The 15,101-nt window shown below is 40.8% G+C and overlaps 1 protein-coding gene across 4 annotated transcripts in view; it reads left to right on the forward strand.

Moving 5' to 3' along the window:
- Positions 1-2,194: 2,194 nt before the first annotated feature.
- Positions 2,195-15,101, forward strand: part of FCHSD2 (FCH and double SH3 domains 2) — a 456,625-nt gene continuing 443,718 nt past the window's right edge. For 2 of the 4 annotated variants that reach the window (XM_077113660.1, XM_077113661.1), the window contains exons 1-2: positions 3,049-3,210; positions 4,841-4,938. In XM_077113660.1, coding sequence (XP_076969775.1) covers positions 3,088-3,210; positions 4,841-4,938 — 221 coding nt within the window. In that variant the 5' untranslated portion in view covers positions 3,049-3,087. The other 2 variants (XM_077113662.1, XM_077113663.1) reach the window with 2 other exon arrangements.

Raw genomic sequence — 15,101 nt, forward strand, 5'->3', positions numbered from 1 at the left:
CCTCACTGAACCTCTGGTTCCTCATCTGTGAAATGAGGAAAATTATACTACCTTATAGGGTCATAATGAGGATTAGCTCAGAAAACTAACGTGAAAGTTCGGGATTTAGAAAAGGTATTTGGTATATATTAAACACGTTTTCTAAAAATACATTTTTGAAAAAGAGGTTAGCAGGTAAGCTCATCTGGTGTTGTTCCTTCGCCCTTTATAATACCTCCAAAGGAAATCGTTCCATAAAGTACATGCCACTCCTGGCTTTGGAATGATGCAAAATCAGGTAATTTCATCTGTAAAGAGTCTACTCAATTCCAGGCTCATGTACATACCTTATTCTGCAGATGGGGACAGAAGCCCAGAAAATGCCCAGCAGGTCACAGTGGTCACGGCAGGACCCCAATTCTTCCAACTCTCAGCATTTTTAACCTCCAGGACTCTCTTCAGCAGGAGGAAGGTGAAGGGAGGACATTCTCTGGGCCAGACCAGTTGACCCAGGACTGGGATTCAGCATTCATTATTCCTTCAATTAATCTTTGCTGAGCACCTCCTATGTGTGGGACACTACATTTGGGCAAGCTCTGTGTTACCCCTCTCTATAACTTGTGTCATCGTGGAATGGTTGGTCTGGAACTCAGCCTTGGTGAAGGTCAGGGTGATTCCATCTTTCTTACTCCTGTATTGCCAGTGCCTGGCACCTGGCACAAGGTGTGGCACAAAGGAGGACCTTAGCAAATACATTTTTAAAAATGAATGATGGTTTTATTGAACATGACTGTGCGACAAGGTTATGTGGCAGGAGAAATTCTATCTAATAAGCCTGCTAGGCTGGTATTATGCCCCTACTTAATACATGAAGAAACAAAGGCTGAAAGAGGTGAACTGAGTGGCCCAAGGCTTCACCTTGGTTGGTGGTAGAGCTGAGACTGGAGCCCAATTTTTAACTGCCTCAGGCTTGAGCTGGAGCTGCTGCCTCAGAGCTGTCAGGCAGGGCTTTGGGCCTCCACCCACTTATTTCCTAGCCCCAGGCAATCCCAGATCTAATTGAAGACTGGTGAAGGGCTGACTTTTTTTGAATGGCCTCAAGGAAACCAGAAATACTAATTCTGGTCTAGTTCATAGCTTTGATTCTATCACCTTTCTGCGCAAGCATCCAGGCTAATTAAAAGCAAACAATCCAGGTTCAAGTTCCACCTTCCCAATTTTCTGGTCATATGGTTTTGAACAATTACTTGGGCCTTTTTTTTTTTAAAGCTTCACTCACTTCCCTCTTTTGCCTGATTACTGTCTGGGACCCCCAACTTCTGAAGGGCCAACTTCTAATAAAACTGTAGGGCAATGTGGCTCACTCTCCATAAAGCCCTGTGGCTCATAGCAACCCCCTGGGAATGGAGAAAAGGTATTTCCTGTTCTTTTCTAAGGACTCCTAGGGAGGCTGACATCTCTCCCCCTAGATGGTCCCACAGTAAAGGAAAGGTTCTGAGGGATCCTGCAGGGGTGAGCCTCCTCACTGGCAGATGAGGAAGCCCGAGCTCACCCAGACAATCAGGTAGAGTGGACTGGCACCTAGAGGTCCTGACTTCCAGATAAGGACTTTCTCCGTTGCCCCATGTAGCCTTCGCTACTTTTCCTCATCGATTACCATCCTTCCACCTGGTTTTTATAACCCAGAGAACGCTTTGGGACAGAGATTCTAGTCTTGCTGTGCGACCTTCGGAAACTCCAGGCCCATTGGTGAAACGGGATCCTGGCCTTAAAGACATCTCGTCTTCCACTCAGCAGAGTCCATGCTCCTTGACTTCAATGCTCTGTAGCAGAGAACCATTTTTCTGCTTGCAGGGCAAGTGCCGAACCCCGCACTGGCCAGGCACCTGCAGCGGGCAGCAAAAGGACTTGTTCATGCTCGCCCCTTCGTATTCAGCTAGCTGGCCATCCGTTCAAGGGAAAACGGAACTCTCCTACCACCACAGACATGCTGCACCTCTCCCCATCGCAAAAACTTCACTCTGAGCGTCGTTTCTCCCCCAGCCCTTCAAACAGACACACATGGAACCGCAGACGCAGGCGAGAGGTGGGGGAGGGCTGTGCGCGTGCGTCGGCGCCGAGCCCTCTCCCGCCCACGTGCGCGCCCCCAAACGGAGGCGCGCGCACCGCGGCTGGCTGGCGGGAAAGCGCGCGGGAAGCCCCCAGCAGGCTCCCAGTGCGAAGGACCGAGGGTAGGAGGCGTTTGGAACGTGCCACTCTCGGAGAGGACGGGGGTGGATTTTCGTGCTCCGCTATCGTTCCCACCTTCCCATCCCACCGACCAATCCGTTAATTTCCCCCGTCCCCTGCCGCGATTTAGCGTCCTGCGCCGCGGCCGCGCTCCCCCACTGCAGTCTGGGGCCCGGCCGCAGGAGCCAGGCTCTCGACTGAGCTATTGCCGCCGCTGCCGAAGCGGGGCGCTACGTCGCGCTGTAAAGCCGGAAATTCCCGCGGCCTGAGTGGCGGAGGCGAAGCCGAGAGCCGGCACCGCCTCCCCTCTTCTCTGGACGGGCGGGGGCGTTGGGCCCAGCTAGGGCCGGGCTGCCTGAGGGAGGCAGGAGGCGGGTACCGCGTCCGCATAGAGCAGCCGGGCCGGCGGCAGACAGGGAGCGTAGGCAACGCGGCTGCTCCTCACTAGCGGCTCAGCGGGCGGGGACACCCTGTGTCCCGGCTCCCGGGTCCCCGCCCCCTCCCGGTCTCCGCCTCCTTCTCACACACCCCCCGGGCGGTTCGAGCCCCAGGCCTTCCCTGTGCTCTTCCTCCTCTTTACAGTCGCCCTCCGGCCCGGGTCCTCCGGTCGCCCGCCTGTCTCGCTCCATCAGGGCGAGTCCTCGTTCTCAGGCTCTTTTTACACACACACACACACACACACACACACACACATACACACACACACGTACGCACGCGCGCGCGCGTACTCGCTGGGCCGTCCCCTCCACTGCGCGCCCCCCCTTCTTGCTAAGGCCACCGTCGGGGGAGGATTGATGTCCCTTCAGCATCATGCAACCGCCGCCGAGGAAGGTGAGGGCGCAGCTCGGGGGCTTTGGGGCTTTGGGGTTTGGGGGGCGGATGCGTCCAAGGAACGCGGCTGGGGCAACCGCTGAGTCCCCTCCCCCTTCTCGCCAGGGCCGTGACCGCCCTCGCCTCGGGCTTGTCACCGAGTTGTCGTCTGCTCCAGGCTGGGGAGCGCGTGTGAGTTGCCCTTCCGACGGAGGAGCGGCGGGGGCTTAACCCCTCCACCGCGCTGGAGACCCCCAGGCATTTCACAAGAGTTTCGGGTGTGCATTTGTGTGTGCGCGCGCGCATGGCAGTGCTGCCCGCTGCAAAGTGCATTCTTTGGGCTGCTCCGGAGGGAGGCGAGGGAGCCCCTGCAGTTTTGCAGAGCCTTCTGCGTGTGATTGTGTAGTCTGCATCTGGTTTGAACCCTCCAGCCGCTTGTCGCACCCCTCTGCATTTCCAAATTTGCAGGGGGGTTATATCAAGCCTAGCCTTATGGTTTGGCCTGCTTTTCCCATGGGGCAGAAGAAAAGAAGTTGGAATAGTCACAGTCTCCCTTCCCAGGGAGAAACAAGAAATTAAAGATTGACCAGTCCTATCTTTCTCCACCCAACCCGCCCCGCCTCCCGGCTGGGGGTCGAGGAAGCGGTGGTGCTGCTGCCTCCAGGAAAGGGAGGACAGGGCCAAGCGTGGCGTAGGCACCACGACCTGGGCATGGATAGTCCCGATGGGAGTGACGGCTCCTCCGGGCTTGTCAGTGGCTTCCCGGCTGCGCTCTTCGCGAGCTGTTTCACTGCCTCCTTCGCCAGGGTTTGCAGGGGGCCGAGGCAGTGTCCTTGTCTTTTTAATTCTGCAGATGGTTACTGAATGTCTACTCTGGGCTCTGGAAGGAAGGAGGCCGATGTTCGGTTCTCCCCTCGTGGGCAAACATTTGCTGAATGCCTGACTCGTGTCTGCTTCCTCTTCTTTCTCTTTCTTAATCCGGGGTTCTCCAGTTACGTGTGCCCTTTTCTTTCTCACACTTACCCTCACCACTCCCGGTAGTCTTGTTCTGGCGGCTGGGATATTCCAGATCCATCGTAATCTCGAACCCTGGAGTCCCGGCCTGGAGGGCGGGGTTTTGGCCAGCTTGCATTTGCTGTGCTCGCTATTTGAAGTGGAACCACCACGGGGACCGTCTAGCTGGGTTGACTTAAAAGCACTGCAAACGCTGGAAGGTCACTTTTGCTTTCTCCTTTGTGAGAAAGGGATTATGATTTGATGTGCTGTCAGCGAGTCGAGGGCATCATGCTGAGAAAGTGTGCTTTCTCACAGCCATTATGGAATAATTCATCTAGTCGATGCACATTTTATGATTGTGTAAATTTCAGTTCTTAGGAATTAGATAGTCTTATTCTCCCTTCTCCCATACACACTCTGCTTAGCTTTTCTGATGGCTGATGTCTTTGAATCTTTTTTTTTTTTGGAAGAAATAGAAGACAGGCTGTTTTAAAACCATGAGAAGACTTAAATACTGAATTTGTGCATGCAAAGGAATGACTGGCAGTTTATCTTGCACGTTTTTAAGCTATAATTTTTATACTTGCATATATCAGGGGCTCATTAACCCTCTCTTTTAGGTTGTTAGGCTAGTTTTTCATTAAATAAGCATCTTCAGTAAATAATCATTCATTAAATAAGCATCTTCAGTGATTAGCAGTGAATGTTTGGTCTTCAGAGGAGAATTGAGTTTATAGTCTGACAAATATTAAGTATATTCTTAAGTAATTTTGTTGTTATTGTTCAAGTTCCAGTAAGGCTTTCATAAATAAATGGTATATTTTAGGTGAAAGTTACACAAGAACTGAAAAACATTCAAGTTGAGCAGATGACAAAACTTCAAGCCAAGCATCAAGCAGAATGTGATTTGCTTGAAGATATGAGGTAAGGTTACAGTAAATAGTGTGAGAATTGTATCTCTGTTTCCAAGAACCTTTGAGTTACCAAACCCCAGGAACTGATGATATAATTTCCTTTTGGATTTCCTGCTTGAAGGTTGTTGGAGCTTTGACTGAGCTGGAAATTATAACTGGAACTAATACAATAAAAATTTTTTCTTCAGTGGGGGCACCCTATAATGTACACAGTGTTCAAGGGTCTTTAAAAGTTTGTCAATAGAATGATAATCTTTGATGTAGAAATTATTTAAATATTTTCCACTGAATTGTAACAATTATTTATTGACTTTAAAAATTTTAAGCAGTTAATTTTTTTTTAAAGCAGTTCTATTTACACACCATATACTCCATCTAACAATCAGTGGCTCTCAGTATAATCAGAGTTGGAGCAGTTAGATTTTTAAATCAACATCTGTAGTTAATGGTTAATATCTGAAAGTGTGCCAGTCAACCCTTGATAATTATTTATTAAATACTAGCACTATTTGTTGGAATGTGACAGATGTGATCTCTGAATGGTAAATTTAGTGGGAAGGTAACATTAAAGTTACCTGTTTTCATAATTAGGATAATGTTGAATTTAATTTTGCCAACATTGTGAAAATCAGTCACTCTTTATAAAGGGAAGCCTGACTGTTTTTAATGAAGGAATTCCCACTTATTTGTAGTTAACAATCCTATAATATAGTCTGACCATTCAGCCAACTTATATTTTGAAGGGCGAAAGATGATTGACATGATGAAATTGAGTGGCCACAATTCTTATTTCTCTTTATTAATACATTATTCAAATTGGAATTGGATCTGTAAGCCACATTGGTTGCCTATCCACTAACCTGATTTTGGTTTCATAAAAGAGTATTAACTATATATTGCTATGATAAATGTGTTTCTATTGCTAAGTTCTTTGTAGGCTGAAGATTTTCAGTTCCTTTTTTCCTCCCCTGTATGTAATTCATATACTACTTATGAGCTTTGCTGCTGCATACCTTACTTTTCATGGTTTTTAACTCAAGCATGTAAATCTAGTTTCATCCAAACTTGGATATACCAAGGTCATTTTTTCCTGAAAAGTACTCTATTTCAGTTTTTTTTTTTGTTATTCTCATGGCCGCAAGGAAATTTTTAGACTTAATTCCTCTGTAAGGAGAATTCGAAGTTCTTAAGCTCTATTAAGAGGACTAAGGTATTTTAGTATAAATCTCTAGATGAAGAAAATAATCAATTTTGAGAACCAGTTCAGGAAGGCAAAATTAAAATTAGTATGTGAGTGAAGACCCTGGGTGAGATACGGGTGGTCATTAAGTCCTGTTGTTTTTATCTTCTAGACTTCTTAATGGCATTGTTTTCTCATTTTCCCCTATGGTACCTTAGTTGTGGTTAAGGAAAAGAACATTGGTGTTAGACAGTTACGCTGGTTTGAAAGGATGTATATCCCCTAGAAAAGCCATGTTTTAATCAAAATCCCGTTTCATAAATGCATAATAATACCTATTCAATACTGTATGTTTGAATCTGTAATTAGATCATCTCCCTGGAGATGTAACCCAATCAAGAGTGGCTGTTAAACTGGATTAGGTGATGACATGTCTCCACCCATTTGGGTGGGTCTTGATTAGTTTCTGGAGTCCTGTAAAAGAGGAAACGTTTTGGAGAATGAGAGAGATTCTGAGAGAGCAGAACGACATAGCCATGAGAAGCAGAGAGCCCACCAGCCAGTGACCTTTGGAAATGAAGAAGGAAAATGCCTCCAAGGGAGCTTCATGAAACAGGAAGCCAGGAGAGAAAGCTAGCAGATGACTCCGTGTTCACCACGTGCCCTTCCAGCCGAGAGAGAAACCCTGACTGTGTTTGGCATGTGCCTTCTCACTTGAGAGAGAAATCCTGAACTTCATCAGTCTTCTTGAACCGAGGTATCTTTCCTTGGATGCCTTAGATTGGACATTTCTATAGACTCACTTTAATTGGGACATTTTCTCAGCCTTAGAACTGTAAACTAGCAACCCATTAAATTTCCCTTTTTAAAAGTCTTTCTGTTTCTGGTATATTGCATTCTGGCAGCTAGCAAACTAGAACAACAGTCTTGGGTTTATGTCTAGGTTCTGTCACCTGCTAGCTGTGCTGACTTCTGGAAAATGACTTAACTTTTCTAAACTTCAGTTCTTTCATCTGAAAATGGGACAGTAAGAATCCCTACTCATAAAGTTGTTGTGCAAATGAAACGACAATAGAAACATGATGTAGCACACAATCACTCACTGGTCAGTCAATACTGCTGTTGCTTAGTTTGTATTACTGTTCATGACCTTGTCACATTTCAGTTGGATTGTTGCAATAATACCCTAATTAATGCAGTAGTGTTCTCATGTCTTCCACTACTGCATAAAATGCCTCACCTTTTAAGTGTCTTGCCATCATTTAGCTTTCTAAAACTTTGTTTATTATGTTCTAGGCTCTCTGTATTCTTCTGGGTAAAGGCAGAACACCTTGTCGTGACATACATGGTCCTCTGCAACCTAGCCGCAAGCTCAGGTTTCCTTTCCTGGCTTAATTACTATCATTTCATGCCCACACAGCTTTCCTCCATATCCCCTTTTCTGTTGCCAGTCAGGACTTCTGGTTATCTGACTGTGCTCCTGACATCCATGACTTTGTTTGTGCTATTCTCTTTGCCTGTTGATATTCTTCCTCCCACTTTATTCACCTGGCAAATTCTTGTTACCAGTAATTCTACAAGTTGGTTGTTCTCTGTGATCTCAAAAGGATTTTGATTTTGCACATGCTTCTCATTTTCCCCCTCATGTGAATTCCTTGAAATTAGGGGCTAAACAAATTTATTTTCGTATCTACTATACCCTTTATTTAGGCTAGCAAAATGCCAAATGAATAAAATTCATTATAGTTAATAGTAGCTTATTCTTATTTATTTGTAAGCTCTGTTGTAGGGGGCTTGTAATGGGGTCTGTTGAGCTTGTGTTATATACTAATTCATGTGGGTACTTTAACAGTACTATGGTTTTTGATGTAGAGTATATCTCTATTTATATATAACATGTAAATGCATTTTGGTGCTCCAAGGATTTATGAATTCTTTATTATTTCAAAGGGTTTTTCTTTTTTGTATCAAATTAATGAAATGAACCTCTTCATATATAATTGTGAACAGAATACTATGTTACCTGCTAAAAACATGAGTTTGGGTTTCTGATTTGTTCTTTTTTTGAATGACAATATTGAATTGGAAGTTGAGATTTGCCTACACTTGGTATCATTAGTTGCTTGAGGAGGAAGATGGTCTGATTTTTCTGCCAAGTGAAATGGTAGAAGCTATAAAAAATTCATTAGAAATAGCTGGACTTTAAAATTAGGTTTTTAATTGTATTTTGTTGCAAAAGATCTTGCCTATTTTTCCTTTGTTTAGGTACTCTTCCCTGAACCCCATAAACAACACTTCTTCCCACTGGTGCCCCTCCCCCTGCATTTCATGCTCGATTTATGTTATTAGAAATTCACTCAGAAAGGGCAAAGAGCTTTTCACTCTTAATCTAAATAAATTAATATTAAACAGAGAAAAGTTTTTAATGACTTAAAAAAACTCAAGTGAAAGAAAAACGCTATATATTAAGTTGTAAAAAGGAGAATTTTATGCTGGGTTATTGCTAATTTCTCCCTCCCCCATTTTGCTCTTCTGGAATTAAGGGGAGGTGATCAGTTATGGTACAGCGTTTTTCCTTTGCTCCTCCCCTTCTTCATTTGTTCCAAGGATGCATTTGGAAGGTAGTGTGTTGGGAGTGAAGTATGAGAAGGACAGATAGCTCATTTAATGTCAATCAGGGACATTCCATGCTTTGGGAAGATTTTATATTGAATTGCTTCCTCTTGACTTTTGTTGTTAGCAGTAGGAAAGCACACTTTACTTTCATTTTAGTTTATTACTATTTTTTTTTCACTCTTTGCTTTCTCAGGTCACTTAAAAGTAAGTACTACAGCCTATGTATTTTCTTCTTGGTATTGTTTATTCTTAAGATACACTAAGTAGAGTCAGTGAAGAAAGATTCTTTGCAGGGAACCAGAACATATAGAAGGACCTCTTAGGAGGACAAATCTTAGAATTTAGATTCAGATGGATACTACCAAGTTTGTTCATTTTATAGATGGAAAGAGAAACTGAGACACGGTGAGGTGAAGTGAATTATATTCATGAGGACTCGTAAGCTATTTCTTCTCATTTCAAGACCGGTGTACTTTGCTTTGAATCTGTAGTTCTCAAGCTCTTAACCAAAGAACTTACCATGGGTCCTGTGCTGTTTTCAAAGTATTGTGTACCCCAGAAAAGCCATGTTTTAATCCTGAGTCCATCTTGTGGAGGTAGCCATTTCTTTTAATCCTGAGTCAATAATGTAGGCTGGCATCTTTTGATTAGATTATCTCCATGGAGATGTGGCACACCCAATTGTGGATATTAACTTTTGATTTGATGGAGATGTGACTCCACCCATTCTAGGTGGGTCTTGATTAGTTTACTGAAATCCTTTAAAAGAGGAAACATTATGGAGAGAGTCAGAAACACAGAGCTGACAGAAACGACAGAAGCCTCAGAGCTGACAAAAACTTCACAGCAGAGCTGAAACAAATGTGGACATGTGGAGAACAGTGACACGGATGTTTAGGGATGCTTGGAGCCCAGTAGACATTGCCATGAGATGTTAAGCAAGCCAGAACCTGGAGAGAATGAAGGAAAGCCAAGAGATGAAAGCCAGCCCTGGAGAAGTAGAGTGAGGAACCCTCACATGGACAGAGACTGAAAGCAAAGGAGCCCAGGAGAAGGGGACCAACAGATGCCAACCACGTGACTTCCCAGGCGACAGAGGTGTTCCAGACCAATTGGCCAACCTCTTGCTGGTGCCTTAATTTGGACACTTTCACTTCCTTAGAACTGTAAACTTGTAACTTATTAAATTTCCCTTTTGAAATGCCATGCCAGTTCTAGTAAATCGCATTCTGGCAGCTAGCAAACTAACACGGGTCCCATGTTTTGAAATAGTTTGCCTATAACAAGGTGTATTATTAACTAATAATTTGTTTTCTTATTTTTTTACTTTTCATACATTGAAGATCACTCAGTTTTGGATTAGTATTTTGAATTCATTAACATTAGTCCAGCCAAAAGTAGAAACACTTAATAGTGTAATTGCTTCAGAGAAGGCTGAATGTATGGTTTACTACAGATGTCCTGAAAAATTGAAAATGGCTCAAGAAGCAACTTTCCTACCTTTGCTGACACCTGGAGATCTAGAGATCCTTAAGTGAGGAATTACTATACTGTATGTTACATTATCTAAACTGAAGGGCTATGGGAATCACTAAGGATTGGATTTTGAAGTCTTGTTATGGATGCTCTGAGATAGTTTTTCACTGTCTTAGCAACTGCTAAGTTTAGAAAAGAACCATAAGGGTGATCTGGGAGACCCCTTCCTCCCAACCCCTGGTAACTATTATTCTGCTTTCTGTCTTTATGAATTTGTTTATTCTAAGTATTTTATATAAGAGAAATCATTCAATATTTGTCTTTTTGTATCTGGTTTATTTCATTCAACATGTTGCCTTAGAAGTTCATCCATGTGTTAGCATGTACCAGTACTTCATTTGTTTTTATGGCTAAATAATAAGATGAACATCTTTTTGTGTGTTTATTGGTATTTGCTTATATATTTTTTGAGAAATGTTTAATTAGATCCTTTGCCTATTTTTAATTGGGTTATTTATGTTTAAGAGTTCTTTACACATATTTTATGCATTTATTATATTAGATACATGATTTGCAAACATTTGTAATATTTTGTAATTTTTTTTGGAAGATGTAAGGTGATTCTTATGTGCTCTAAGTTTTGAGAACCGCTGATGTAGAAGAATGGACAAGGACTTTGAAGATAAACCAGAGACTGAATCCCAGTTCTGCTGCTTATTAGCTGAGTAATTTGGGCAAGTTATTAAGTCTCATATTTTATATATGTAAAACAAGGTTAATACCTACCTTTCTACTTTTCTATAAAAGTTATATATGAAATGCCAAGCATAGTAGGTATTCAGCTCTGTTAGCTGCTATTATTAGTGGAAGTCAAGGCCCAGGAAGGATGTTGTCTTATTCAAGGTAACAAAGGAAGTTATTGTGTTTCATCAATTCAAGGGAACACATTTTTTACATGTTACATCTCTAAAATCTTGCAGTTGCTATTGGGCTTTTCTTGATGCAGTTATCATTGTCTCTTCGTGCACAGAACTTGCAGAATAGGTGTCAGCAGGCTTGGGAGAAAATTCTGGAGACAGTAGTTGAAATAGAAATGTTGGATCCCTTGGATTTTTTTATGGTACAAAGAATGATATTGTGCAGAAAAACATGGATATCAATGACTGATTCAAAAAAGTGATTCAGAAGAGTTCCATGAATTGATCAATTTATGAACCAATTTATTTTGATTATCTTGGTATGTATGCACAAGAGTGATAAATGCTAAAAATCTGACTAAATAAATTTAAAAGAGCTCTTTTTAAAAGGATGAATAAAAATTCTAAGTGATAGACATTGTAGCAATTTAATTGACAGCATTTTTTCTTAATGGAAGATAAAATAATGTTTCTTGCAATGAGACACAAGTGTTGTATCAGAGTTGATGAAAACTAGAAGTAGCAGCTCCAATGCTGGACCCAGGTCTTTTTTCATTCATCTAGCAATCATATTGCTTCTTAATCCTGTGCTATTTCAAATTAGAACTTAAAAATGATGTGAATCATAAGATGGAGAATTTTTTTTTAAAATTGAAAGCTGCAGGAGGAGAAAGATCAAATTAACTTATTTTAAAATTAATAAAAGATAACATGGAACCTCAACTGACTAAATGAATTTAAATTTTAAATATGTACTTTACTTTCATATGGAGGGGAAGACTAATAATAGGAGATGCAAACTAGGCAGGCAGAAGAATGGAAATATAGTTTCAGAGAGTTTCATTTATTTATTTTTTTGTCATGGTCCACTGCTTACTTGAATTGAAACCTTCAGGGTTTTAGTAATACTTTTTCCTATTGCTATTTAATGATTTATTAGCTGATAGGCCATTGTTCATAGATCTTTATTTACTAATTTTTAAATTAAAAAAATATTACAAGGAAGAAACAAACATTCTTTTTATGTATTTTTTTTATTAATTAAAGAAAAAAAGAAATTAACACAACATTTAGAAATCATTCCATTCTACATATGCAATCAGTAATTCTTAACATCATCACATAGATGCATGATCATCATTTCTTAGTACATTTGCATCGATTTAGGAAAAGAACTAGCAGAACAACAGAAAAAGATATAGAATGTTAATATAGAGAAAAAAATAATAATAGTTAAAAAAAAAGACACAAACAAACAGACAAAAAAAAATCTATAGCTCAGATGCAGCTTCATTCAGTGTTTTAACATGATTACTTTACAATTAGGTATTATTGTGCTGTCCATTTCTGAGTTTTTGTATCTAGTCCTGTTGCACAGTCTGTATCCCTTCAGCTCCAATTACCCATTATCTTACCCTGTTTCTAACTCCTGCTGGTCTCTGTTACCAATAACATATTCGAAGTTTATCCTCGAATGTCGGTTCACATCAGTGGGACCATACAGTATTTGTCCTTTAGTTTTTGGCTAGACTCACTCAGCATAATGTTCTCAAGGTCCATCCATGTTATTACATGCTTCATAAGTTCATTCTGTCTTAAAGCTGCATAATATTCCATCGTATGTATATACCACAGTTTGTTTAGCCACTCGTCTGTTGATGGACATTTTGGCTGTTTCCATCTCTTTGCAATTGTAAATAATGCTGCTATAAACATTGGTGTGCAAATGTCCGTTTGTGTCTTTGCCCTTAAGTCCTTTGAGTAGATACCTAGCAATGGTATTGCTGGGTCGTATGGCAATTCTATATTCAGTTTTTTGAGGAACCGCCAAACTGCCTTCCACAGTGGTTGCACCATTTGACATTCCCACCAACAGTGGATAAGTGTACCTCTTTCTCTGCATCCTCTCCAGCACTTGTCATTTTCTGTTTTGTTGATAATGGCCATTCTGGTGGGTGTGAGATATCTCACTGTGGTTTTGATTTGCATTTCTCTAATGGCCAGGGACATTGAGCATCTCTTCATGTGCCTTTTGGCCATTTGTATTTCCTCTTCTGAGAGGTGTCTGTTCAAGTCTTTTTCCCATTTTGTAATTGGGTTGGCTGTCTTTTTGTTGTTGAGTTGAACAATCTCTTTATAAATTCTGGATACTAGACCTTTATCTGATATGTCGTTTCCAAATATTGTCTCCCATTGTGTAGGCTGTCTTTCTACTTTCTTGATGAAGTTCTTTGATGCACAAAAGTGTTTAATTTTGAGGAGCTCCCATTTCTTTCTTTCTTTCTTCAGTGCTCTTGCTTTAGGTTTAAGGTCCATAAAACCGCCTCCAATTTTAAGTTTCATAAGATATCTCCCTACATTTTCCTCTAACTGTTCTATGGTCTTAGACCTAATGCTTAGATCTTTGATCCGTTTTGAGTTAACTTTTGTATAGGGTGGGAGATACGGGTCTTCTTTCATTCTTTTGCATATGGATATCCAGTTCTCTAGGCACCATTTATTGAAGAGACTGTTCTGTCCCAGGTGAGTTGACTTGACTGCCTTATCAAAGATCAAATGTCCGTAGATGAGAGGGTCTATATCTGAGCACTCTATTCGATTCCATTGGTCGATATATCTATCTTTATGCCAATACCATGCTGTTTTGACCACTGTGGCTTCATAATATGCCTTAAAGTCCAGCAGCGTGAGACCTCCAGCTTCGTTTTTTTCCTCAAGATACTTTTAGCAATTCGGGGCACCCTGTCCTTCCAGATAAATTTGCTTATTGGCTTTTCTATTTCTTAAAAATAAGTTGTTGGGATTTTGATTGGTATTGCATTGAATCTGTAAATCAATTTAGGTAGGATTGACATCTTAACTATATTTAGTCTTCCAATCCATGGACATGGTATGCCCTTCCATCTATTTAGGTCTTCTGTGATTTCTTTTAAGAGTTTTTTGTAGTTTTCTTTGTATAGGTTTTTTGTCTCTTTAGTTAAATTTATTCCTAGGTATTTTATTCTTTTAGTTGCAATTGTAAATGGGATTTGTTTCTTGATTTCCCCCTCAGCTTGTTCATTACTAGTGTATAGAAATGCTACAGATTTTTGTATGTTGATCTTGTAACCTGCTACTTTGCTGTACTCATTTATTAGCTCTAGTAGTTTTGTTGTGGATTTTTCCGGGTTTTCGACGTATAGTATCATATCATCTGCAAACAGTGATAGTTTTACTTCTTCCTTTCCAATTTTGATGCCTTGTATTTCTTTTTCTTGTCTAATTGCTCTGGCTTAGAACCTCCAACATGATGTTGACAAACATTCTTAACCTATGACATAGATCTTTATTTGCTCTTAAAATTCAAAAATTTGAAAAAAAAATTCAAAGATTTGGTTTTATATGGGTTAGTCGTTGCAGTCACTGCAGAACAAGTTATTTTCTGATTTATGGACTTGAATGGAGGATGTGCTACTGAGCCATATGGAATTGAAGTAAGGACTAATAATGAAGGTTATCTACCACTTGGGTAAAGAAACAAAGGTGTTGAATAATTTCATGTTTATTTTTCCTTGATTTGATCTTTTTACCACAACTGGGTTTATAGATACAAGAGATAGTTAAGATGATCTGTGTCATAGGATGTGAGATTCAGAACAAGCTCTAGTTTAGAGGCATAAAACCTAGGTAAGAGTCCTAGTTCTTCATCTCTTTGTGACTGTGAGCACAAATCACTTAGGCTTCTCTGAGCCTCATGTTTCTCATCTGTAAAATAATAATACCTTTTTTTTTGATAATTAAATGAAGTAATGCATTTGAAAGCTTTCTTGTATAATGTGTGTGGTACTTGATAGGCGCTCAATAAATGCTTGTGGGTTATAGTGTTGATGAATAGTTGAGAATATTAATTAATAAATTATACTCTATGATTTACTCATCCCCTAAAGGATTAATCTGTGGGTTAAAAAAAATATAGTGAGTCCCAAAGACAAATATTTACATGAT

Source organism: Tamandua tetradactyla, chromosome 8, assembly GCF_023851605.1.
Source record: "Tamandua tetradactyla isolate mTamTet1 chromosome 8, mTamTet1.pri, whole genome shotgun sequence".
Lineage (NCBI taxonomy): Eukaryota > Metazoa > Chordata > Mammalia > Pilosa > Myrmecophagidae > Tamandua > Tamandua tetradactyla.